We start from the raw sequence: 27666 nt of genomic DNA on the forward strand, positions 1-27666 counted from the left end.
AAAAGTTAATGGGAAAACAAATTTCTGGATATCAGAGGCAACGCTACAGCGTTGCCTATAGTAAAGGCCATACGGCTCCAATATTTTTATTTTTTTCCCAGAGGTACTTCATATGGAAGGGGTCGTCGTATAAACTTCAAAGGGGGTGGCCGGCGTTTAACCCCCCCCCGGGCGAATACCCCCCGGAAAATACTCCCCGCGGAAAATACCCTCCCCCCCCCCTGGAAAACAAGGCTTTCTAAATTTTAGAATTTTATTTGAGTTTTATTTTTTAATTTCCGTATTTTGGTACTTGTGTATTATGCGCCACTCACTCAAGTCTACGCTGTGTAAAATTCGAGAACACACCTTTTTTTCCTTAGTTTCTTCTTTACTTTAGAAATAAATTTGCGCTATAGATTTGCACATTAGGGGGGGGGGGGGTAAGCATAGCGGGTCTGCATGCAAAATGTGTATGGTACAATTATTCTGCATATTAGATAGATAGCTACTTAGGTGTCTTATTATAATGATATTTTCGGCAATGTCAACCGGGAAGTTGAAAAGCTTTTTAGTAATGTTCTTGAGTCGTGTTTGCCTAATCGTATTTCTCAGAGTAATGTATTACCAGTTTCTACTGTTGATATTGGTCAAGCTATTAAGAACATGCAATCTTGCTCTGTTGATCAAGACGAAATTTCTTCTTATCATCTGAAATTAGTTTGCCCAACTTTGATAGATCACCTTCAGCTACTGTTTCAGATGTGTTTATCTACTTCTATGGTTCCCGTCAGTTTTCTCTGTGGCACAGTCACCTCGGTTTTGAACCGTGGAAAAACTTCGTCAGAGTGTAGTTCTTATCGACCAATTACTGTTTCGTGCAATCTTAGCAAAATTTTTGAATATATTCTTCTACCTTTTATTTCAGAAAATGTTAATTCTGTTGAAAACCAATTGGGTTTTCAAAAAAGGCTGGGATGTCAGCATGCCCATCGTGTTCTAGCTTCCCTCCTATTGCAATATCTTAATAAAACATCTCTTCTTCTTATTTGAAATCTTGATCTTTCGAATACATTCGATAGTATTTTCCACTCTAATGCACTCTATTCACTTTTTTCCAATAATATTAACCTTTCTATTGTTGTTTTGTTACGGTACTGGTATTCTAACTCTTTTATTCGGGCAAAATGTAATGCAGTAGTTTCTGATTCAAAGGGGTTTCTTTGGTGTGGGGTCCTTCAAGGTGGTGTGCTTTCTTCAACTATTTTTAAGTTATGTATTGCTCCTATCCTTTCATCCTTGCCTTCGACTTTCATTTCTGATGGAATTGATGTCTCGTATCTCGCTTTTGCGGACGATGTTCTCCTTGTCAGTCGTTCTAGGGCTCTCACATTCTACCAGCTGGATCTCAGACCAGTTCAGACGGATTGGGCTTATGTTGAACGTTGATAATTGCGAATACACTTCAAATAATTCGAGTGCAAGTCTCCCTCTTAACTGTGGTGTTTTCTCTATTCCCCGTGTCTCTTCTTTTCGGTGGCTTGGTCTTCCAATTACTAATAATCTCAAGACACTTCGGGCTATGACAGTTTCTAATGCAAAAAAAAAAAACAAAATCAGATAGGATATTAATAAATGGTTGCAAATAGAGGAAGGTACAATAAAAAAGCGCTTGTGAAATTATATTCTTCATTTTGCGATCATTCTATTCTTTTTTTAACCGGTTTTCTTCCAATTCTGAAGCCTAATGATCTGAAATCTATCCGGAGTTATTATTTTAAATTATCTCGGTACCTTTTGTGCCTCCCTCTGTGGTTCCGGAACAGGCATCAAATATCGCGATTCGGCCTCCCTGATCTACGGGAAAAACTGACTGTGCTTGCGGGAAAGCTGTCGTCTTCTGCAGGTCTTACTGCGCACCATAATTTACGTCGTTTTATGTAAATAATTGTTAAGTGTGCGAGTTTGCTTTTTTTTTGTTGTTTTTTGTTTTTGTTTTTGATGTACTCCACTTCTTTTTGTTCATAGTGAATAAATAAATTTTTATTATTATGATAGATAAACAAGTATATTTTCAAGCCAAATATACGGCCATGAACAAATTAAAATAACATAAATGAATATAGTGAATGGGGGGGGTGTTTAACCCACCGGAAAATGCCCCCCCCCCACGAAAAATACCCCCTCCCCCATGGAAATTAACCCCCGCGAAAAAAACCCCATCCTTGTAAAATACCCTTGCGGAAAATACCCTCCCCCCTTTGAAAAATAAGATTTCTAAATTTGAAACTTTTATTTAGTTTTTTTTTTTTTTTTTGTTTCGTTGAAGAGTGCTAAGGAACGGGAAAAAGAGGAATTTACACACCAGAAGTGTCTTAAAGACTTAGAAAATAAAACACAAATCCATTCGTGTTGAAAAGACTTCCATATGAACTTCTGCAATTTTTGGCAAAAAATTTAGGCAAACAATCACCAAAATTAAGCTAAAACAAATGGCACCAAAAAGTTTAAGAAGGTTTGGCTATCCTTTGAAAGGCTAGTTGACTTTTGGAACCAACATATTCTAAGTTGTTTAAGTTTTTACAGACAAAAGCGTTGTCAAATTCTACGAGTTTCATTTTCTTATCTTCCAAGTGTAAAACTACCACAAATCACCATTAACAAATAAATGAAACCCAAAACTAACAGAAATTAGTCAAACGCAAAGCGAGCAATAATTAAAATGAGCATGGCTGACAACACCCATGTCTTCTTCAGACCAGAAAATAATTTTTACTTTACTTAAAAAAAAATAATAACCGTGTATTGTCTGTTTGATATACATATTCTGATATCTATTCCTTATAGTCTTAATACTTTTTTATTATTTATGGTCTTGAGGAGGTGTGGGGGTTGTCAGCCCTACTCATGCTAATTGTTGCTATTTTGAGTTTGAATAGGTTATTTATGGATTCATTTATTTATGGTGATTTATGGTAGTTTTACGCTTGGAAAATTATTTGAATTTATTTCTACTCATTTTTGGCTTAACGAGGCCATGGGCACCTTCAAGGGGGGTCAGGGGGCCATGGCCCCCACCTGGAAATTTGGGACTATATGGTAATTGTAAAGAAACCAAAGAAGAAAAAAAAAAGCAAAATAGGGGAAAACCATGGAGAAAATTTTTGATGCGCCGTTGTTGGCTGCCTGCCAATAGATTTTTACCCATAATAAGGAAAAATTTAAGTTCTAATTTGTGACTGAGTGACCCCTAAAAAGTTTTTCCAAAAACAATTTTATATTTGATTTGGTGGAGCAAAAAAAAAAAAAAACAAAAAAAAAAAAAAAAAAAAAAAGCTTGAACCATCTACAGTAGGATTTTCTGTTGCGCTTAATCTTGTGGTTTGATTTTCATTAAGATTCTGTCACTTTTAGGGGGTGTTTCCCCTTCTTTTCTAAAATAAGGCAAATTTTTTCAGGCTCGTAATATTTGAAATCAGCATAAAGATCCGATTCTTTTGATGCATCTACTGGTATTCCGTTTTTTTTTAGTTTCGGTTACTATTGAGCCGGGTCGCTCCTTACTTACAGTTTAACACGAACTGTTTGATCGCTGATCAAAGTTTGTGTTATTTATGCCTTTCATTAATGTTATTTTACTGTGTTCATGGCCGTATATTTTGCTTTAAATTACACTTATTTGTCTGTCTGTCTAATATTCAGAATAATTGTACCAAACACATTTTGCATGCAGACCCGCTATGCTTACCCCCCATGCAGACCCCCCCCCCCTAATGTGCAAGTCTATAGCGGAAATTTATTTTTAAAGTAACGAAAAAAACTGACAAAAAACCAGGTGTGTTCTCGAATTTTACACAGCGTAAACTTGAGTGAGTGGCGCATAATGAACAAGTACCAAAATTCCTTCCCCCTACGGAAATTAAAAAACTGAAACTCAATTAAAATTCTCAAATTTGGAAAGCCTTATTTTCCACGTAGGGTATTTTTGGGGGGATATTTTCCGAAGGGTTATTTTCCACGGGCGGGGGGGGGTATTTCCCGGGAGGGGGGGGTATTCGCCTAGAACCTCAAAGGGGCTCATTCAATTGGAAATTGAGAGTTCTAGTGCCCTTTTTAAGGGTCAAAAGTGATTGGAAGGCAACTAACACCCCTTCCACTCCCACCGTTTCTCCAAACACATCCAATCAACATTTTGAGATAGCCATTTTGTTCTACATAGTTGATTTCCAGATAGAAATTAAGTTTTGAAGAGGACACTCCCCCGAAAGCCCTCAGGACAGGGGTTGTAAGTTATGCCATAGTATTGTCATAGAAACTTCAAAAAGGACTCATTCGACTGGAAATTACCCCCACAGTCTTCAGGGCAAAGGTTATAAGTTATGCCCTGGGGGCATATATGGTTCTTATGGAAGTAATGCTCGTATAAACTTCAGAGAGGGCTTATTTAATTGGAAACTGAAAGTTCTAGTTTACTTTTTAAGCGTCAAAAGATATCGGAGGGTGACCAGCCCCCCTCCCCACACCCTTTTTTCCCAAATGCATCCATAAAAATTTTGAGATGGCGATTTTGTTAAAAATAGTTCAAAGATCATATAACAAAACTCCGGTATCGACACAACCCCCCAGGACCCAGGGGGCAGTCGTTGTAAGTTATGCCCTAGGGGCACATATGGTTATTATGGAAGGGATGCTCGTACAAACTTCAGAGAGGGCTCATATGATTGGAAATTGAAAGTTCTAGTTCCCTTTTTAAGAGTCAAAAGAGATTGGAGGGCACCTACTCCCTTCCTCCCTCAACGCCCTTTTTCCTCAAACCCATCCGATAAGAACTTTGAGATAGCCATTTTTTTAAATAGTTAAAAGACCATATAACGAAAACTCCAGGGTCGACACAGCCCCCCAGGGCCCGAGGGCAGGCGTTGTAAGTTATGCCCTGGGGGCATATAAGGTTTTTTTTTATAGAAAGTGTTGTCTTGGTTCTTATGGAAGGGATACTTATATGAACCTCAGAGTGAGCAAATTTGATTAGAAATCGAAGATTATAGTTTAGTCTCTGAATGTCAAAAGGGATTGGGAGGCAACACGCGGGCCCCCCCCCCCCCCCTCACGCCCCTTTTTTCCCCAAATGCATCCGATAAAAATTTTGAGATAGTCATTAAGTTAAAAATTGTTCAAAAGTCAGATATCAAAAACTCAGGTGTCGACACAGCTCCCCGAGGCCAGGGGGCAGGCGTTTTAAGTTATGCCCTGGGGCATGTATAGTTAGTTCTTATGAAAGGGATGCTCGTATAAACTGCAGAGAGGGCTCATTTGATTATAAATTGAAGGTTCGAGCTTACTTTTTAACAGTCAAAAGAGATCCGAGGGCAATTTGCCCCCCCCCCCCCGCCTTCTTTTTTCAAACCCATCTGATGAAAATTTTGAGATAGAAATTTTGTTAAAAATAGTTCAAAGGTCGGATAAGAAAAACTTCTAAGTTATGCCCTAAAGGTATGTATGGTTCTTATGAAAGGTATGCTTGTATAAACTTCATAGAGGGCTCATTTGATTGGAAATTGAAAGTTCTAATTTACTTTTTAAGACTCAAGAGATTTAAGGTCAACTAGCCCCCTTCCCCCGTCCCTTTTTTCCCCAAACCCATCCGTTACTGGTACAAATTTTTAGATAGCCAGTTTTTTAAAAAATGTTCCAAGATTGGATAACAAATCTCCGACGTCAACACAACCTCCGAGGGTCCGGGGGGTAAGTGTTGTAAGTGTTGTCCTTGGGGTGTATATGACATTTATGAAAGGGGTGCTCGTATAATCTTCAGAGAGGGCTCATTTGATTGGAAATGGAAAGTTCTAATTCACTTTTTAAGAGTCAAAAGATATCCAAGGGCAACTAGCACCCCCTCCCCACAAACACACCCTTTTTCCCCAAGCCCATTCGATAAAATTCTTAAAATAGCCATTATTCAAAATAGTTCAGAGGTCAGATAAGAGGAACTTGTGTGTCGACGCAACTCCCAGGGCCCGGAGGCAGGTGTTTTAAGTAATGCTCTGGGGGCATATATAGTTCTTATGGAAGGGATGGCTATATAAACTTCGGAGAGGGCTCATTTGATTGAAAATTTGAAGTTCTTGTTCACTTTTTCAGCGTCAAAAGAGATAGGAGGGCAACTAGCCCCCCCCCTCCACGCCCTAAATGCATCAGATAAAAATTTTGAGATGGATATTTTGTTAAAAATACTTCAAAGTTCAGATAACAAAACTCTGGTGTCGACACAACCACCTAGGGCCCGAGGATAGGCGTTGTAAGTTATGCCCTGGGGGTATATATGGTTGTGATGGAAGGGATGTTCGTATAAACTTCATAGAGGGCTCATTTGATTGGAAATTGAAAGATGTAATTCAGTTCTTAAGAGTCAAAAGTGATCGGAGGTCAGCTAGCTTCCCCCCACACTCCAATTGTTTTTTTTCCCCAGAGGCACTTCATATAGAAGGAGTCGTCGTATAAACTTCAAGGGGCTCATTCGATTGGGAATCGAGAGTTCTAGTGCCCTTTTTATGAGTTAAAAATGATCGGAGGACAACTAGCTCCTCTCCAAGCCCTCTTTCCCCAAATACATCTGATAGAAAATTTGAGGTAGCCATTCGTTAAAAATAGTTCAAAGATCATATAACAAAAACTCCTTTACGTATGGCCATTTCGTTAAAAATAGTTCAAAGGTATGATAAGAAAAACTCCCGTGTCGACGCAACCTCCCAGGGCCCGGTGCAGGCGTTGTAAGTTTTGCTCTGGGGGTATATATGGTTTCTTTGGAGGGTATGCTCGCATAAACTTCGGAGAGGTCTCATTTGATTGGAAATTGAAAGTTCTCGGTCACTTTTTAAGAGTCAAAAGAGATCGGTGGGCAACTAGCCCTTCCCTCTCTACGTGCTATTTTCCTCAAACCCATCCGATAAGAAATTTGAAAGAGCAATTTTTTTCAAAATGGTTCAAAGGTCATAAAACGAAAACTCCGGTGTCGACACAATCCTTCAGGGCCCGGAGTAGGCATTGTAAGTTGTGCCTGGGGGCATATACAGATGTTGTCGAAGGGATGCTCGTATAAACTTCAGAAAGGGCTCATTTGATTGGAAACTGAAAGTTCTAGTTCAGTTTCTAAGAGTCAAAAGAGATGAGAGGGCAACTATCCCCCCACGGCCTTTTTTCCTCACAAGCATCCAATAAAAATTTTGAGATAGCCATTTTGTTAAAATAATTAAAAGTTCAGATAAAAAGAAACTCCGGTGTCGACACATCCACCCTGGGTCCTGGGGCAGGCGTTGCAAGTCATGTCCTGGGGGCATATTTGGTTCTTATAGAAGGGATGCTCGTATAAACTTCAAAGAGGGCTGATTTGAATGGAAATTGAAAGTTTTAGTTCAATTTTTAAGAGTCAAAAGAGACTAGAGGGCCCCTATCCCCCCCGTCCACGCCCTTTTTCCCCTAAACCCATCCGATACAAATTTTGCGATAGCCATTTTTCTAAATCTGTTCGAAGGTCAGATAACAAAAACTCCGGTGTCGACACAGCCCCCCAGGACCCGGAGGCAGGTATTTTAAGCTATGTCCTGGGGCGTATATGGTTTTTGTGAAAGGGATGCTCGTATAAAATTTAGAGAGGGCTCATTAGAATGGAAATTAAAAGTTCTAGTTCATTTTCTCAGAGTAAAAAAAAGATCGGAGGGCAACTAGCCCTTCCCGCCCTCCATGCCTTTGGGTTTATCGGATGGGTAAACCCATCCGAAAAAAATTTGAGGTGACTATTTTGTTAAAAATATTTCAAACATCAGATATTAAAACTCCATGGTCGACACAACCCCCAGGGCCCGGGGACAGGCGTTTTAAGTTATGCCCTGGGGACATATATGGTTCTTATAGAACGAATGCTCGTATAAGCCTCAAAGAGTGACCATTTGATTGAAAATAGAAAGTTCTAGTTCACTTTTAAGACCGAAGGGCAATTAGCCCCCCCCCACGCCCTTTTTTCTCCAAACCCATCCTTTAAAATTTTGAGATTGCCATTTTGTTAAAAATAGTTCAAACATCACATAATGAAGCTTCGAGGTTGACACAAACCTATTTTTTCACTTTGATATTGTTACTTTGATACCAGTTTTGATACTTTGATGAACATTTGCTTTTTTTTTAAAGTTTGATTGTGAAATAAGGAATTTTTAAAAACTTGAACAAAAAAACGAACAAAAATTAATTAAAAAAACTCCGAAAAATAAGTTTTTCAAAGAAAAGTAAAGGCCATTTTAGAAACAAGCTCAGCAGATACAAATACAAGAGTTTGGGTATCGCCTCCTTCTCTCACTTTCCTTCTCTCCTCCTTCTCTTTCTCTCCTCCTTCACTGTAAAAGTCAAAAATCTACTTTGTCATTGGCGCTTTACTGAAAACTATATGCTTCTTGAACAGTCTTGGAAGGTATAAACAACATCAAATTGAATATTTGAGGTGTAATGATATTAATTTTTGTTCCTCCTTACTTTCAGTTGAAAAAACTTGTTTTTTATTTAATTTCTGATCGTTTTTTAAATAATGTTGGGGAATCCGGCACCCCTTTTATTGAAATATCCCGTCCCTCAAGGAAAAATCCTCCATGGAAAGATATTTTCCCGTAACCCCCTCCTCCGACCCCCCCCCACCAGAAAAAAAATTCCTCATGAAATCGTCTGTATACATCCCGTTAACCAATACTATAAGTAGAAATGACCCTAAAGGTCCCGTACCCACACCAAATATGGGCATAGAGTCATTAGGGGAAACACGTGGTTAATGGGGTCAATGACCTAAATTTCCAAAGTGTCAACAACAACAACATCGACCTTGACATTCGCTGAGAGCGTGCACTTACAACAACAACAACATCGACCTTGGAACACCTGTGCTGTCGACCTCAATTCACCTATCGTGAATCAATAATTCCCCTTAGAAACAACAAATTAATTCCCCTTTCTTGACAGATCAATCAACCAATGACATCATCTGTCAGACTTTAAAAATTTTCGCCTAGAAACGATTCTCCAGGAATAGATCCAAGTCATTAATGTCATTGCCTCGGAAACAACTCTTTTGGTCGAACTCCAAAGGATATTAATAACCAAAGGCCATGGAAACAATTCTCCAAGAAACATCTTAGCGATGAATTATTTTAGTGCGGGAATCAGGTTTCTTATTAATTTGAAATGCATTAGCGCAGAGATGCCAAAAACAAAAGGAACACGCTGAAATTACGTTTAGGGATTATTTGGGCGAAACCGTTTTAGACATGCTATGGAACTATTTCGGCAAAACAGTTAGAGACATTTTGAAAGATGATTTTAGGAAAGGTTTTAGAAGAGAATTTGAGGGTGAAACTCTGTGGTCGTTATAATACACAAGTTCCATTTGAACAGTGTTGTGAGGTCCTCTACCCCAAACCCAAAGGGTTCCGATCCCCCACCCCAACCCCGAAGGAAGCGCTCGGTCCTCAAAGGTCCCCCAAGCTCCCAAAGAGCCCCAGCCCCCCAAACGCCCTCCTCAGACCCTCAAAGGTCCTCCTCTGGTCCTCAAAGGGCCCCCGGACCTCCACAGGGCACCCCGGACCCCAAAGGCCCTCCTCCCGGTCCTCAAAGGTCCCCCCGGGCCCGAGACGTGCCGCGGGGCCGGAAGGCACCGCCTCGTGATGCGCCGCAGGGGGATGCGCCGCGGGTCAGGGGAAGCGCCGCCCGGGCCCCCCAAAGGTCCCCCCCCGGTCCCCAAAGGTCCACTGGGCCCCCAAAAGACCACCCAATCCTCAAGGGCCCCCGGATCCCCAAACGCCCTCCCTGGGCCCCAAAGGCCCTCCCACGGTCCCCATACATGCACACAAAAACTTACACACACAAAAAAACTTACACACACACACACAAAATTAAACACACACACTAAAACTTACACACACACACACTAAAACTGACACACACACGCAAAAAATTACACACACACAGACAAAAACTTACACACACACACACACACAAAAACTTACACATGCACACGAAACATTACATTCACACAAAAAATTACATGCAAAAAAAAACTTACACAAAAACAAAAACAAAACTTACACACCACACACGGAAACACACACACACACACGCCAAAACTCACACACACACAAAAACTTACAAACACACAAGACATTAAACAAACGCGAACAAAATTACACACAAACACAAAAACTAACACACACACACACACTAAAACTAACACACAAACTCCAAAACTTAAACACACACACGAAAACTTACACACACACACACACACACAAAAACTTACACATACACACCAAAACTAACATGCACACACAAACTTACACACACACACACACACACAAAAAACTAAAACACAAAAAAAATAACACACACACACACAAACTTACACACACACACAAAAAACTTACATCCACACACAAAAGCTTAGACACACAAAAACTTACACACACACACACAATCACTTAAACCCACATTAAAAAACTTACATTCACAAAAAAACTGACATGAAAAAAAAAAAATACACACACACAAAAACTTACACACACGCACAAAAACAAACACATACTCACGCACCAACTTACACACATACTCACATGAAAAATTACACACACACGCGAAAACTTACACACACACACGCCAAAACTTACACACACACACAAAAACTTACACACACACACACACAAAAAAAAACTTACACATGCATACGAAAACTTACATGCACACAAAAACTTACAAGCACACAAAAACTTACACACACACACACACACGAAAACTAACACACACACACACACGAAAACTAACACACACACACAAAAACTTACACACACAAAAAAACTTACACACACACACACACACACACACAAAAACATACACAAGAACACAAAAAAACTCACACACACACCCACAAAAACTTACACACACACACACACACACAAAAACTTACACACACACACACACGAAAACTTACAAACACACGCCAAAAATTACACACAAACACAAACTTACACACACACACACACACACACACACAAACTTACAGAATCACAAGAAAACTAACATGCAGGCGAAAAATTAAAAGAAAAAAAAAACTTACACACACACACACACACAAAAATTACACACACAAACACACGAAAAAACACACACACTCTAAGAAACATAAACAGACACAAAAACATACACACACACACACAAAAACAAAAAAAACCACAAAAAAAAAAATCACAAACACACGCACAAAAACTTACACACACACACACACACAAAACTAACACACACACACACCAAAACTCACACACACACGCACAAAAACTTACACACACACACAAAAAATTAAACACACACACCCATGGAAACTTACAAACACACACCAAAACTTACACACACACCCCAAAAATTACACACACACACAAAAAAACATACACACACACACACACACAAAAACTAACAAATTAAAAAGAAAACTTACATGAACACAAAAACTGACATTCACACAAAAACTTACACACACACACACACACACACACAAAACTTACACACACACACACACACGAAAAATTACACACACACGCCAAAACTTACACACACACAAAAACTTACACACACACACACAAAAAACTCACACACACACACACAAAAACTTACACACACACACACACACACAAAACTTACACACACACACACACGAAAACTTACACACACACACACAAAACTTACACACACAAAAACTTACACACACACAAAAACTTACACACACACAAAAACTTACACATGAACACACAAAGAACTCACACACACACGCACAAAAACTTACACACACACACACTCACAAAAACTTACACACACACACACACACAAAATTACACCCACACACAAAAACTTACACACACACACAAAAACTTACACATGCACACGAAAACTTACATTCACACACAAACTAACATGCACACAAAAACTTACACACACACACACACACACACAAAACTAACACACACACACACAAACTACAAACACACACACACACAAAAACTTACACACACACACACACACAAAACTTACACACACACACACACGAAAACTTACACACACACACAAAAACTTACACCCACACGCAAAAACTTACACATGCACACAAAAACTTACATGCACACACAAAACTTACACACACACACAAAACTTACACACACACACACAAAACTTACACACACACACACAAAAACTTACACACACAAAAAAAATTACACACGCACACAAAAACTTAAACCCAAACACAAAAACTTACACCCACACACAAAAACTAACATGCACACAAAAACTTACATGCACACAAAAACTTACACACACACAAAAACTTACACACACCCACACAAAAACTAACACACACACAAAAAAAATTAAACACAAACACACACGAAAACTTAAACACACACGCCAAAAATAACACACACACACAAAAACTTACACACAAACACACACACAAACATTCACATGCACACGAAAACTTACACCCACACAAAAACATATACACACACACACGAAAACTAACACACACACGTCAAAACTTACACACACAAAGCTTAGACACACAAAAACTTACACACACACACACACAAAAACTTACACCCACACGCAAAAACTTACACACACACACACAAAAACTTACACACACACAAAACTTACACACACACACACACACAAACATACACCCACACGCAAAAACTTACACACACACACACAAAACTTACACACACACACGAAAATACACACACACAAAACTAACACACACACAAAAAAAATTACACACACACACACGAAAACTTACGCACACACACACTAAAACTTACTCACACACACTAAAACTTACACACACACACGCAAAAACTTACACACACACAAAAACTTACACACACACACACACACACATACACAAAAACTTACACATGCACACGAAAACTTACATGCACACAAAAACTTACATGCACACAAAAACTTACACACACACGCACAAAAACTTACACACACACACACACACACAAAACTTACACACACACACACGAAAACTTACACACACACACACGCCAAAACTTACACACACACACAAAAACTTACACAAACACACACACACACACACACACACACACATACACAAAAACTTACACACACACACAAACACACACAAACTTACAAACACACACAAAACTTACACCCACACACAAAAGCTTAGACACACAAAACTTACACACACACACAAAACTTACACCCACACGCAAAAACTTACATGCACACAAAAACTTACATGCACACAAAAACTTACACACACACACACACAAACTTAAACACACGCACAAAAACTTACACACACACAAACAAAAATTAAAACACACACACACACACACACACACACACACACACACAAAAAATTACACATGCACACGATAACTTACATGCACAAAAAAACTTACACACACACACACACATGAAAACTTACACACACACACTTCAAAACTTACACACACAAAAGTTAGACACACAAAAACTTACACACACACACAAAAACTTACACCCGCACGCAAAAACTTACATCCATACACAAAAGCTTACATGCACACAAAAACTAACATGAACACAAAAACTAACACACACACACAAACTTACACACACACACAAACTTACACACACACACAAAACTTCACACACACACACGAAAACTTACGCACACACACACACACACACACACATACACAAAAAAACTAACACATGCAAACCAAAACTAACAAGCACATAAAAACTTACAAGCACACAAAAACTAACACACACGCACAAAATCTGAAACGCACACACAAAAACTTACACACACACACCAAAACTTACACACACACACTAAAACTTACAACACACACACACAAAAACTTACAAACACACACATGAAAAATTACACACACACACACACGAAAACTTACACACACACGCCAAAACTTACACACACACAAAAACTTACACACACACACACACACACAAAAACTTACACATCCACATGAAAACTACATGCACACAAAAACTTACATGCACACAAAAACTTACACACACACACACACACACACACACACACACACACAAACACACACACACACAACAAAACTAACACACACACAAAAAAACTAACACACACACAAAAACTAAAACACACACACACACACACAAAAACTTACACATGCACACGAAAACTTACATGCACACAAAAACTTACATGCACACAAAAACTTACACACACACACACACACACACACAAACTCACACACACACACACACGAAAACTTACACACACACGCCAAAACTTACACACACACAAAAACTTACACACACACACACACACACACACACACACAAACACTCACACATGAACACAACAAAAAAACACACAAAAACTCAAAAAAACTTAAACAAACACACACACACACAAATAACTAACACACACACACACGAAAACTCACACACACACGCCAAAACTTACACACACACACACAAAAACACACACACACACACACACAAACATACTACACACACACACACAAAAAACTTACACACAAACACAAACACATACAAACTAACACACACAAACACAAACTAACAAACACACACAATCTATAACAAAATAATACAATTACACACACACACAATCAAAAAAAAAAAAGACAACACAAAAAACAGAAACAAAAATAATAAAAGCAAAAACTCAAATACAAACACAAACACAAATAATAACACACACACAAACTTACACACACACACAAAAACTAAAACACAAGCAAAAAATCAAACAACCACAAATACAAAAAAAAAAACTAACACATTCATAATATAACTTACAATCACACAAAAAATTACACACACACACACACACACACATGAAAACTTACACACACACACGACAAAACATGCATATACAAGAGCTTAGACACACAAAACTTACACACACACACACAAAAAAACTAACACCCACACGCAAAAATTAACATGCACACAAAAACTTCCATGCACACAAAAACTTACACTACACACACAAAAACTTACACACACACACAAAAACTTACACACACACACAACGAAAACTTACGCACACACACGAAAACTTAACACACATACACACATGCCAAAACTTACACACACACAAAAACTTACACACTTACCATATCGCAGTTACATTGTCTTAATTTTTCAAATTTCATTTTGAATTTCTGTCGTGAAATGCAAGAGTTGGAATATTTCAGTAGTGACTTGTGGTGCTTTACCTTCTCACAGTTACATTCTCTTGATTTTTCGAAGTTCATTTTGAATTTCTGTCATGAAATGCAAGATTTGGAAAATTGGGGTCTTAGTCCACCAGCCCGAATGGTGGAAATCCACTAGCTCAGTATTGGGGTCCCAGTCCACCAGCCTGAACGGTGGAAATTCACTAGCTCAGAATTGGGGTCTTAGTCCACCAACCTGAATGGTGGAAATCCACTAGCTCAATATTGGGGTCTCAGTCCACCAGTCTGAATGGTGGAAATTCACTGTTTAAGTTAGGTTAGGTTAACTTATCATGAGCGCTCATGATAAGTTAACCTAACCTTTTCCGGCGAGTATGGTTAGGTTAGGCTAGATTAAGTTAGTTAGGTTAGTTAGGTTAGGTTAGCCCATGTACGCTTCACTTTGGTTAGCTTAGGTTAGGTGAGAGACAGGCAAAAAGTTAGGTGTATGATTAGGTTAGGTTAGGTTAGATTAAATTAGGTTAGGTTAAGTTAGGTTAGGCTAGGTTAGCCTATGTACGCGCACGTACGTAGGCTAACCTAGCCTAACCTAACTTAACCTAACCTAATTTAATCTAACCTAACCTAACCTAATCATACACCTAACTTTTTGCCTGTCTCTCACCTAACCTAAGCTAACCTACGTGTAGCATACATGGGCTTACCTAACCTAACTTAACCTAACCTAACTTAATCTAGTCTAACCTAACCATACTCACCCGAAAAGACTTGGTTAACATATCAGGCGCGCTCATGAAATTTTAACAAAAACTAAAAGAAAAACTGAAATTAAACCCAAAAGAAAGGGGGAAAGAGACACCCCTAAAGAGCGAGAGTAGTTACAGCAATCACTCTGGTGGACTAAGACCCCAATTCTGAGCTAGTGAATTTCCACCGTTCAGGCTGGTGGACTGGGACCCCAATACTGAGTTAGTGGATTTCCACCATTCGGGCTGGTGGACTAAGACCCCAATTTTCCAACTCTTGCATTTCATGACAGAAATTCAAAATGAACTTCGAAAAATCAAGAGAATGTAACTGTGAGAAGGTAAAGCACAACAAGTCACTACTGAAATATTCCAACTCTTGCATTTCACGACAGAAATTCAAAATGAAATTTGAAAAATTAAGACAATGTAACTGTGATATGGTAAGTGTGTAAGTTTTTGTGTGTGGGTAAGTTTTGGCGTGTGTGTGTGTAAGTTTTCGTGTGTGTGTGTTTTCGTGTGTGTGTGTGTAAGTTTTTGTGTGTGTGTAAGTTTTTGTGCGTGTGTGTAAGTTTTTGTGTGTGTAAGTTTTTGTGTGCATGTTAGTTTTTGTGGGCATGTAAGTTTTTGCTTATGGGTGTAAGTTTTTTTGTGTGTGTGTGTAAGTTTTTGTGTGTGTTTGCTTTTTTGTGTGTTAGTTTTTACGTGTGTGTGTGTAAGTTTTGATGTGTGTGTGTGTGTATGTGTTCGTGTGAATGTCAGTTTTCAAGTGAATGTTTAAGTTTGTTTGTTTGTTTGTTTCTTTGTGTTTGAGTGTTAGTTAGTTTGTTATTGAGAGTTAGTTTTATTTTGTTTGTCTGTTATTTTTTTTTTTGGTTTTTTTTTTTTTTTTTGTGTTTGTTTGTGAGTGAGTTTTTGTGTGTGTGTATTTTTTTGTGTGTGTGTGTGAGTTTTAGTGTGTGTGTGTTTTGGTGTGCATGTCAGTTTGTGTGTGCTTGTTAGTGTTTGCGTGTGTGTTTAAATTTGTGTGTGTGTGTGTCAGTTTTTGTGTGTCTAAGCTTTTGTGTGTGTGTGTAAGTTTTTGTGTTTGTTTGTAAGTTTGTGTGTGTTTGTGTGTGTGTGTATGTTTTGTGTGTGTGTGTGTGTGTGTTTGTGTGTGTGTGTGTGTGTGTGTGTGTGTAAGTTTTTTGTGTGTGTGTGAGTTTTCGTGTGCATGTGTAAGTTTTTGTGTATGTGTGTGTGTGTGTGTGAGTTTTTGTGTGTGTGTGTGATTTCTCGTGTGTGTGTAAGTTTTCGTGTGTGTGTGTTTTTGTGTTTGTGTGTGTGTGTGTGTGTGTGTGTGTGTGTGTGTGTGTGTGTGTAAGTTTTTGTGTGCATGTAAGTTTTCGTGTGCATGTGTAAGTTTTCGTGTGTGTGTGTGTGTGTGAGTTTTTGTGTGTGTGTGTGTGTTTGTGTGTGTGTGTGTGAGTTTTGTGTGTGTGTGTGTAAGTTTTTGTGTGCATGTAAGTTTTTGTGTGCATGTAAGTTTTTGCGTGTGGTGTAAGTTTTGTGTGTGTGTGTAAGTTTTTGTGTGTCTAAGCTATTGTGTGTGTGATATAAGTCTTTTGTGTGTTTGTGTAAGTTTGTGTGTGTGTGTGTGTGTGTAAGTGTTTGTGTGTGTGTGTAAGTTTTTGTGTGTGTGTGTGTGTGTGTGTGTGTGTGTGTGTGTGTGTGTGTGTGTAAGTCTTTGTGTGTGTAAGTTTTGCGTGTGTGTGTAAGTTTTCGTGTGTGTGTGTGTAAGTTGTGTGTGTGTGTGTGTGTGTAAGTTTTTGTGCGTGTGTGTGTGAGTGTTTGTGTGTTCATGTGTAAGTTTTTGTGTATGTGTTGTGTGTGTGTGTAAGTTTTTGTGTGTGTGTAAGTTTTGGCGTGTGTGTGTGAGTTTTCGTGTGTGTGTGTGTGTGTGTGTAAGTTTTGTGTGTGTGTGATGTGTGTGTGTAAGTTTTTGTGTGCATGTAAGTCTTTGTGTGCATGTAAGTTTTCGTGTGCATGTGTAAGTTTTTGTGTGTGTGTGTGTGTGTGTGTGTTTGTGTGTGTGTGTGTGTGTGTGTGTAAGTTTTGATGTGTGTGTGTAAGTTTTCGTGTGTGTGTGTGTAAGTTTTCGTGTGCATGTGTAAGTTTTTGTGTGTGTAAGCTTTGGCGTGTGTGTGTAAGTCTTCGTGTGTGTGTGTGTAAGTTTTGTGAGTGTGTGTGTGTGTAAGTTTTTGTGCGTGTGTGTGTGAGTTCTTTTTGTGTTCGTGTGTAAGTTTTGTGTGTGTGTGTGTGTGTGTAAGTTTTTGTGTGTGTGTAAGTCTTGGCGTGTGTGTGTGAGTTCTCGTGTGTGTGTGTGTGTGTGTTTGTGTGTGTGTGTGTGTGTGTGTGTGTGTGTAAGTCTTTGTGTGCATGTAAGTCTTTGTGTGCATGTAAGTTTTTGTGTGCATGTGTAAGTCTTTGTGTGTGTGTGTGTGTGTGTGTGTAAGTCTTTGTGTGTGTGAAGTCTTGGCGTGTGTGTGTGCAAGTTTTCGTGTGTGTGTGTGTGTGTAAGTGTTGTGTGTGTGTGTGTGTGCAAGTTCTTGTGCGTGTGTGTGTGAGTTTTTGTGTGTCCATGTGTAAGTTTCTGTGTGTGTGTGTGTGTGTAAGTCTTTGTGTGTGTGTAAGTTTTGGCGTGTGTGTGTGAGTTTTCGTGTGTGTGTGTGTGTAAGTTTGTGTGTGTGTGTGTGTGTGTGTTCGTTTTTGTGTGCATGTTAGTTTTTGTGTGCTTGTAAGTTTTCGTGTGATTGTTTTAGTTTCTTGTGTGTGTGTGTGTGTGTGTGTGTAAGTTTTTGTGTGTGTGTGTGTAAGTTTTGGCGTGTGTGTGTAAGTTTACTTGTGTGTGTGTAAGTTTTCATGTGTGAGTGTGTGTAAGTTTTTTTGTGTGTGTGTAAGTTTTTTTGTGTGTGTGTGTTATTTTTCTTGTGTGTGTGTGTAAGTTTTGTGAGTGTGTGTGTGTGTAAATTTTTGTGCGTGTGTGTGTGAGTTATTTTTGTGTTCATGTGTAATTTTGTTTTTTTGTGTGTGTGTGTGTATGTGTGTGTGTATGTGTGTGTGTAATTTTTGGTGTGTGTGTGTGTGTGTTGGTGTTTTTGGGTGTGTTAGTTGTGTGTTTGTGTGTGTGTGTGTGTAAGTTTTTGTGTGCATGTAAGTTTTTGTGTGCATGTTAGTTTTCGTGTGCATGTGTAAGTTTTTGTGTGTGTGTGTGTGTGTGTGTAAGTTTGTGTGTGTGTAAGTTTTGGCGTGTGTGTGTGAGTTTTCGAGTGTGTGTGTGTGTAAGTTTTGTGTGTGTGTGTGTGTGTGTAAGTTTTTGTGCGTGTGTGTGTGAGTTTTTTTGTGTTCATGTGTAAGTTTTTGTGTGTGTGTGTGTGTGTGTGTGTTAGTTTTTGTGTGTGTGTAAGTTTTGGCGTGTGTGTGTAATATTTCGTGTGTATGTGTGTGTAAGTTTTGTGTGTGTGTGTGTGTGTGAGTTTTTGTGTGTATGTAAGTTTTTTTGTGGATGTTAGTTTTCGTGTGCATGTGTGAGTTTTTGTGTGTGTGTGTGTGTGTGTAAGTTTTTGTGTGTGTGTGTGTGTGTAATTTTTTGCGTGTGTGTGTTTAAGTTTTGACGTGTGTGTGTAAGTTTTCATTTGTGTGTGTGTGTAAGTTTTTGTGTGTGTGTGTAAGTTTTTGTGCGTGTGTGTAAGTTTTTGTGTGTGTGTAAGTTTTTGTGTGAATGTAAGTTTTTGTGTGCATGTAAGTTTTTGCGTGTGGGTCTAAGTTTTTGTGTGTGTGTGTGTAGTTTTTGTGTGTCTAAGCTTTTGTGTGTGGATGTAAGTTTTTGTGTGTGTGTGTAAGTTGTGTGTGTGTGTGTGTGTGTGTGTGTGTGTAAGTTTTTGTGTGTGTATGTTTTTTTTGTGTGTGTTTGTGTCTGTAAGTTTGTGTTTTCATTTATTTTGGCTTTTGGATGTTTTAGTTTGTGTGTGTGTGTGTGTGTAAGTTTTTGTGTGTGTGTGTATGTTTTTGCGTGTGTGTGTAATTTTTCGTGTGTGTGTGTGTAATTTTTCTTTAGTGTGTGCAATTTTTTTTTTGTGTGTGTTAGTTTTGTGTGTGTGTTTGTTTTTGTTTGTGTGAGTGTTGGCTTGTGTGTGTTTTTGTTTTTGGTTGTGTTTGTGTTTATGTTGTGTGTGTGTGTGTGTTTGTAAGTTTTTGTGTTCTTTTTTTTTTGTGGCTTCTTTTTTTTGGTCGGGTTCTTGTGTAAGTTTTTGTGTGTGTGTGTGTGTGTGTAAGTTTGTGTGTGTGTGTGTGTATGATTTCGCGTGTGTGTGTATGTTTGCGTGTGTGTGTGTGTATGTTTTCGTGTGTGTGTGTATGTTTGGTCGCATGTGTGTAAGTTTTTTTGGGTGTGTAAGTTTTTGTGTGATTGTATTGGGACCATGGGAGGACCTTTGGGGCACAGGGAGGGCGTTTGGGGGTCCGGGGGCCCTTGAGGATTGGGTGGTCTTTTGGGGGCCCAGTGGACCTTTGGAGACCGGGGGGGACCTTTGGGGGGCCCGGGGGACCCTTGGGGGCCGGTTGGCCCTTTGGGAGCCCGGGGGACCTTTGAGGACCAGAGGAGGGCCTTTGGGGGTCTGAGGAGGGCGTTTGGGGGATAACATTTCGAAATTTTTACTTTTTAGTTTACTTTTTGCGGCACATCCCTGCGGCGCATTCCTGCGGTGCATTCCTGCGGTGCATCCGTGCGGCGCTTTCCTAAGGCGCATCCCTGCGGCGCATCCCTGCGGCGCATCCCCTGCGGCGCATTCCTGCGGTGCATCCCTGCGGCGCTTCCCCCGACCCGCGGCGCATCCCCCTGCGGCGCATCCCCATGCGGCGCATTCCTGGCCCGCGGTGATTCTCGGGCCCGGGGGACCTTTGAGGACCGGGGGGAGGGCCTCTGGGGTCGTGGGTGCCCTTTGGGAGTCCGGGGGACCTTTGAGGACCAGAGGAGGACCTTTGAGGGTCTGAGGAGGGCGGTTGGGGGGCGGGGGCTCTTTGGGAGCTTGGGGGACCTTTGAGGACCGAGCGCTTCCTTCGGGGTTGGGGTGGGGGATCGTAACCCTTGGGGGTTGGGGTAGAGGACCTCACAACACTGTTAAAATGGAACTTGTGTATTATAACGACCACAGAGTTTCACCCTCAAATTCTCTTCTAAAACCTTTCCTAAAATCTTCTTTCAAAATGTCTCTAACTGTTTCGCCGAAATAGTTCCATAGCCTGTCTAAAACGGTTTCGCCCAAATAATCCCTAAACGTAATTTCAGCGTGTTCCTTTTGTTTTTGGCATCTCTGCGCTAATGCATTTCAAATTAATAAGAAACCTGATTCCCGCGCTAAAATAATTCATCGCTAAGATGTTTCTTGGAAAATTGTTTCCATGGCCTTTGGTTATTAATATCCTTTGGAGTTCGACCAAAAGAGTTGTTTCTGAGGCAATGACATTAATGACTTGGATCTATTCCTGGAGAATCGTTTCTAGGCGAAAATTTTTAAAGTCTGACAGATGATGTCATTGGTTGATTGATCTGTCAAGAAAGGGGAATTAATTTGTTGTTTCTAAGGGGAATTATTGATTCACGATAGGTGAATTGAGGTCGACAGTACAGGTGTTCCAAGGTCGATGGTGATGCTGTTGTAAGTGCACGCTCTCAGCGAATGTCAAGGTCGATGTTGTTGTTGTTGACACTTTGGAAATTTAGGTCATTGACCCCATTAACCACGTGTTCTCCCTAATGACTCTATGCCCATATTTGGTGTGGGTACGGGACCTTTAGGGTCATTTCTACTACTATATGTAAACAATGGGCAAAGTTCATAAGTTACAGCCCTTTCCCTGGAAACTGTGGGGATTAAGTTATCCTCAATGACATATTTATTACATTTTTGACTATGTTGAACAAAATGGCTATATCAAAATTTTGATTGGGTGACTTTGGGAGAAAAATGAGCGTGGGAGGGGGCCAAGCTGCCCTCCAATTTTTGGTCACTTAAAAAGCGCACTAGAACTTGTAATTTCCGTTTGAATGAGCCCTTTCATGGTATTCTAGGACTTTTGGATCAATACGATCGCCCCTGGAAAAAAACAACAAATAAACACGCATCCGTGATCTTTCTTCTGGCAACAAGTACGAAATTCCACATTTTGCAGATAGGAGTTTGAAACTTCTATAGTAGGGCTCTCTGATACGCTGAATCTGATGGTGTGATTTTCATTAAAGTTCTACGAAATTTAGGGATTTTCCCCCCTTTTTTCGAAAATAAGGCAAATTTTCTCATTTTCTTTTGATGGGTAAGATTATATCTTTAAAATCAGCATAATAAGACTATTCTTTTGATATAACTATTGGTATCAAAACTCCGTTTTTTAGAGTTTCGGTTACTATTGAGTCGGGTCGCTCCTTACTTACTGTTTGTTCCCACGAACTGTTTGATAAAAGTAATGAATTCTGGCTGCTCTCAATGCTATCCATGAGTCATTGAATAGGTGGTTATAATAAATTAAAACTTTTCAACTTTATTAATAGGTTGTCATATCTTCATTAGAATTAAAGTTAATCGGTTTCAAATAAATCCAAGGACGGAAAGGGAAAACACGAAGATACTATGTATACAAGAATACTCATCAAGAAGCAAATAAAAGTCGTGAGGGTGCACGCTGATGCATGGGCGCCCATAGGGGGGGGAGAGAGGGGGCACTAGCCCCCCTGGCTGAATGACGCTGCCTTATATATATATATATATATATATATTTTTAGATTTCTATTATACAACTAGACCCTGGTGCCGTGTCAATAAAGGAAGGTCGGTGGCGGTGGGGTCAAAATAGTAGCAGTGGTGCGCCGCTTGCGCGATTATTGTTGACCACAAAAATGTTTTTTTTATTCAGTCTTTCTCAAATCCCAGCTTTTAATTTACATCAAATTTCGGCCTATTTACGAGTTAGAAAATTTGCGAATCGCTGCCTGGACGCTGGTCTTCTTCGTTATTCATCAAGAGAAGTAGAAATCTGATAGACACGAAATGACTGTGGCATTTCAGAATCCTTGCATAATAGTTGAAATATTTAACAGCTATGTATTCCTAAGAAAGTTAATTATCAAAATTAGTAGTATTTATTTTCATCAAGCAACCGTCACCCTCGAGAAGAGCTGTCAGCATCTACATCACAGCTGGGTTGGTAGGAAAATCTTTCCCCTTAGCTTCAATACTATCAAACATCCAGAAGGGATTTGAAACGTATATCCCCTTTCAATCTAGATGGTTTTGATAATAATATTTGATAATAATAATAATATGTAATAATATATAATTTGATATAATATGATAATAATAAGTATCTGTGCTCTTAAATACAGACCAACCAAATGTTTTTTAGCCTATGAAGCTGGTGACAAATTGCCATACTCATTAGAGGTTCTAACTCCAACCCAATGCCTACCTGCACTGCCAACTTCTCACCCAATGCTTTCAGTAAGCCCTATGATTTTGCAGCCACTGTGAAATAGGACAGTCACACCTGAACAAGTACAACCACATCCCAGCACCACCAAGAAAACAAAATGTCTCAAGGAAGGAAGGAGGGCAGAACAGAAGTGCTCACTGATACATCAGTGAAAGCCAAGTTTGAAGCTGCCTTTGCTACAAGGAAGGCAAAAAAAGAGGTGGAAAAGAAAAAATTGAAGCAACAACAGCAAGAAAAACAAAGAAACAGGCTGTGAAGAGATTTGGTGAGAAGACAGCACTGAGGGTGAAAATGGAACTAGAAAGGTTCACGCAGTGACTGCTGATGGCAACTCCGACAGTTCTATTGGACAAGATAGTGAAAAGAAATGTGAGCTTAGTTTTGGTTTGGGTTGCAGTTGGTAACTTTGTAAAATTCATCTATGAGGGCCATTAGGGAGGCGGTAGAACCTACTGCAGAGGTCAGTGTGGCAACTATGATTAATGGGAGAGGTAATGTGTGGAAGTGGTTGGAACAGCCAGATCATATCTACTACATGAAAGAGGATTTATAATAAAAAAAAAACAGTACTTGGATAGTATATGATCTTGGACAAACGTTTTGACTAAAGGTTTTGACAGGGACACAATCTTATAGCCAAGTCTATTTAAATATGATTACTTTTTTTCAAAACACATGGCAGTGATTGAATCTGTCCATGATTGAGATACTTCAATTTTAAGATCCTTTGTTCAAGATTGGGCAGTAGCCTATTTTCCAAAATTAGAGTCAAGCTAAAAATTTGCAATTACAGGTCTACTTTTAGGCCTCGACTGTCTCTGCATTCGAAATAGTTACCATTGCATATGGGTGAAATATTCAAACTAATGAAATACTTATTAAGAAAATTTAGACATATTTAGTAGAGAAAATTAGTTTTCCAGGTGGTATAATAGATATAACTATTGAGATGGTGATTAGAGAGACTTGCATTTGTAGTTTCCTACCCATTCATTTTTGTCGATATCTTAACTAGATCCCCGTTCTATAATTAGACGCCTCCTAGTCTGCTCCTAGTAATTACACCTCCAGTGGTTTTATGACAAATAATGAAACACATTAATTGTTCTAAATTCAGAATTTAACGGTTAGGAACTTGAGAATTTTCAGAACCTACCGTTTCAAGTAACGTATCTGTATCACGGAATCAAAACCTCGGTATTTATAAACACCTGTCTGAGGCAAGGACTCAAGAAATATTGATTTTTTTCTATACCAAGGTGTCTTGAAATAGAGAGGTCCTTAAATCCCAAGTTCCTACGTGGAATTTAATCCGGTGTCTGTCCAAAAGGCAATTGTCTTTTCAATGAATGTGCTACAAGAACTAGTGCTGAATAAATACTCACCCTGGTAGCACAAGGAATTCATGCAAATTATTTGTGTGCGAACTTGTTTGTTTAATTTTGAAAAAGGCACTTGATTTCTACTCAGGGAAAACGAAATCCCAACCGACACGATAAGAACAAAGCTTCAAACTTGGCGCTAACACTATGAAGAAGTAGCCCAAATTAGTTAAGAGTCAGCGGAATGTCGTCGCCAGCCGAGGTGGTGGTGGCTTTACGACACTTTGGCGTTAGTTGATCGGCTCTTCTCGGCGGCATTCGAGAATAAGGCGTTCGGCTTTTGAGCCCCCTGGGAGCACAAAGAATTCATGCAAATTATTTGTGTGCGTACTTGTTGGTTTAATTTTGAAAACCACACTTGATTTCTAAGCAGGAAAATTGAAATCCTTAACCACACGATAAACGAAAAGCTCCAAGATTGCGGTTGACGCAATAAAGAATTGGCTCAAATTAATTCAGAGTCAGTGGACCGCTGCCGCCAGCCTGGTGGTGGCGGCGTTATGACACCTCGACGGCAGTTGATCGGGCCTCTTGTTGGCGGCGTTCGATGCATGCACTGGCGCTGCGCCGGGGTCGATATCAAACATTGGAAGTGCCAATTACACCAGATAAGCCCCCCTTATAATTCAGCTTATGGGTGCCCATGCGCTGAAGTTACTTGTGAATTATAACACGGGATTAAAAAAAAAATGCCTAAGAAAAAGCAAAAGGCCAAACAAAAAGGGAATGAAACAGAAACGGTACTAATATTTTCTCCCCCCCCCCCCCTAAGGACAGTAGATGGTAGAAAATTGGACAGAAACGGCTCTGAAACTCCCTTTCCCCTCATTCTAGTTCCTGTGCTGGAATCTCATTTGTCGAAGTGAACCTAACGTGTGTGAAAAACATCATCGTTATTATTTCTATACTTCTTTTAATAATATTTAATAAATATCTTTTTAGGCACGACAATATTCAACTGTTTTGGGCTACCTTGGATAATACTTGCCCTTCTTCCACTTGCGATGATATACTTTCAACTTCAAAGTTATTATAGGCAGACCTACCGTGAATTAAGACGTGTTGGTGCTATTACAATGTCACCTTTGTACGCCAGCTTTATTGAAACCTTCAACGGCTTGCCCATTATTCGAGCTTTTCGAATGACTTCTAGGTAAATGTGTTTATTGCTTTAATTTCACAGTGAAATTTATGTGGTTATAACCTAAGAGTATATAAGTTAAACTAAGTATATTAAAAAAAAAACATTCTTTTAAGCACATATTCGGTGGAAAATAGTAAATAAGAGTCTAGACAGTAAAGGTGCTCAAGAGTCGGACCTCAAATATGAATGGTTGAATTTTCGGAATTGGATGATGCCAAATATTTTACCCTGACTTGGACGCTTATTCTGATTCTTCCCACAATCCCGAGTCCGATAGAGTTCTAGATTGGGACTTTCGGGCAAATTTAATGTGCCATATTATCAATATACGTGTACCTATACTTGGTGATAAAATAAAAACTTTGATGTATAATGACTGCCCCTTATAAGGGCACCCTAGTAAAGAGTGAATTCTAGCCCATAGTAACCAAAAATTAAAAAACTATACGAAAGCAACGAGTATAACCTTTAATCAAGACAATGGATAAAATGCACGAAAAAAAACCAAATACGTTTGCTTCCCATCCAGAAACCTTGATCAACAGAAAAAAAGGAAAGAAAAACCTAACTAAACAGTTAAAAGATTCAAAAAAATGTCATAAAAGATGAAAACGCTTAAAAAGGAGAATAAAAAGAAACGAAAACCTATTATACTTGTTTTGCAAAATCTCTAAACAAACTCCTAAGGATGATAACACACTGCATACAATTTCGACTAAAATAAAGCAATAGTAATAATACATTCGTCCGACAGAACATATAGGGTCTTTTTGTTGGTAATAATAACAAATTAAATACCTTGCGCATAACATAGATCAATACAAGTAAAATTATTGAAAATGACTACTACGGCAACTGCTGCTATAACTAATACTAGCAACTCACTGCAGTACCAAGCCAACTGAGGCCAATACAGCTGCTTACGTTCCTCCTTCTTCCCAATCTTTTTGAAGCTTACCTCTTTACCCCCTCTCTAAAAGTTCTAATTTCCTTCAAATCCTCCCTTGTGATCTCTTTCCATCCCATTCGGGGACGACCCGCTTTTCGTTTGACTCTAGATGGATGGCTGAAAAGAACGATCTTTGCAATCTATCATCCTCCATTGGCAAAATGTGTCCTAGCATTCTCAACCTCTCTCTCATTATAGCCCCTCAAAATACGATAGAGCCTCATTTTTCGTACAGCTTACTGTTTTAAGTTAGGTCAGTCAAATGGATACCCATACTTAACCATGGTCATCACTGTAACTTCCAATATTCTAATATTGGTTTGCAGACTTATTTCCCTTTTCTTCCAAACTTATTCAACTTCAGAAAAACAACTTAGGCCTTGGATATTCTACTTTTTAAATCTTCACTGCATCCACCATCTTTACTAATAATACTATTCACGTAAATGAAGCTATCCACTTGATCTATCTTTTCCTTACCCAACATCACCTCTTTTATTCTCATCTATTCCTGGTTTGGCGACTTAATCTTCTTAACATAAATTTTCGAAGCTGCTCTTGCTCCCTCAACTCTCAAATGTCCAAAATTTATTCATTTTGCTACTTTTTTTTGTAGGGCGCTCAAATCATCTGCATAATCCAATTC

The 27666-nt window shown here is 39.2% G+C and overlaps 1 protein-coding gene across 1 annotated transcript in view; it reads left to right on the forward strand.

Annotated features, from left to right (window-relative positions):
- The window catches only part of LOC148950286 (ATP-binding cassette sub-family C member 10), a 132684-nt gene that overhangs the window by 77166 nt on the left and 27852 nt on the right, over positions 1–27666 (forward strand). The window contains exon 13 of the mRNA XM_089092286.1: positions 25870–26080. Coding sequence (XP_088948412.1) covers positions 25870–26080 — 211 coding nt within the window. The remainder of the gene's footprint in view (positions 1–25869; positions 26081–27666) is intronic.

This window comes from Artemia sp. Qi Xiang Cuo, chromosome 7 (genome assembly GCF_049724085.1).
Source record: "Artemia sp. Qi Xiang Cuo chromosome 7, ASM4972408v1, whole genome shotgun sequence".
NCBI classification, from domain to species: domain Eukaryota; kingdom Metazoa; phylum Arthropoda; class Branchiopoda; order Anostraca; family Artemiidae; genus Artemia; species Artemia sp. Qi Xiang Cuo.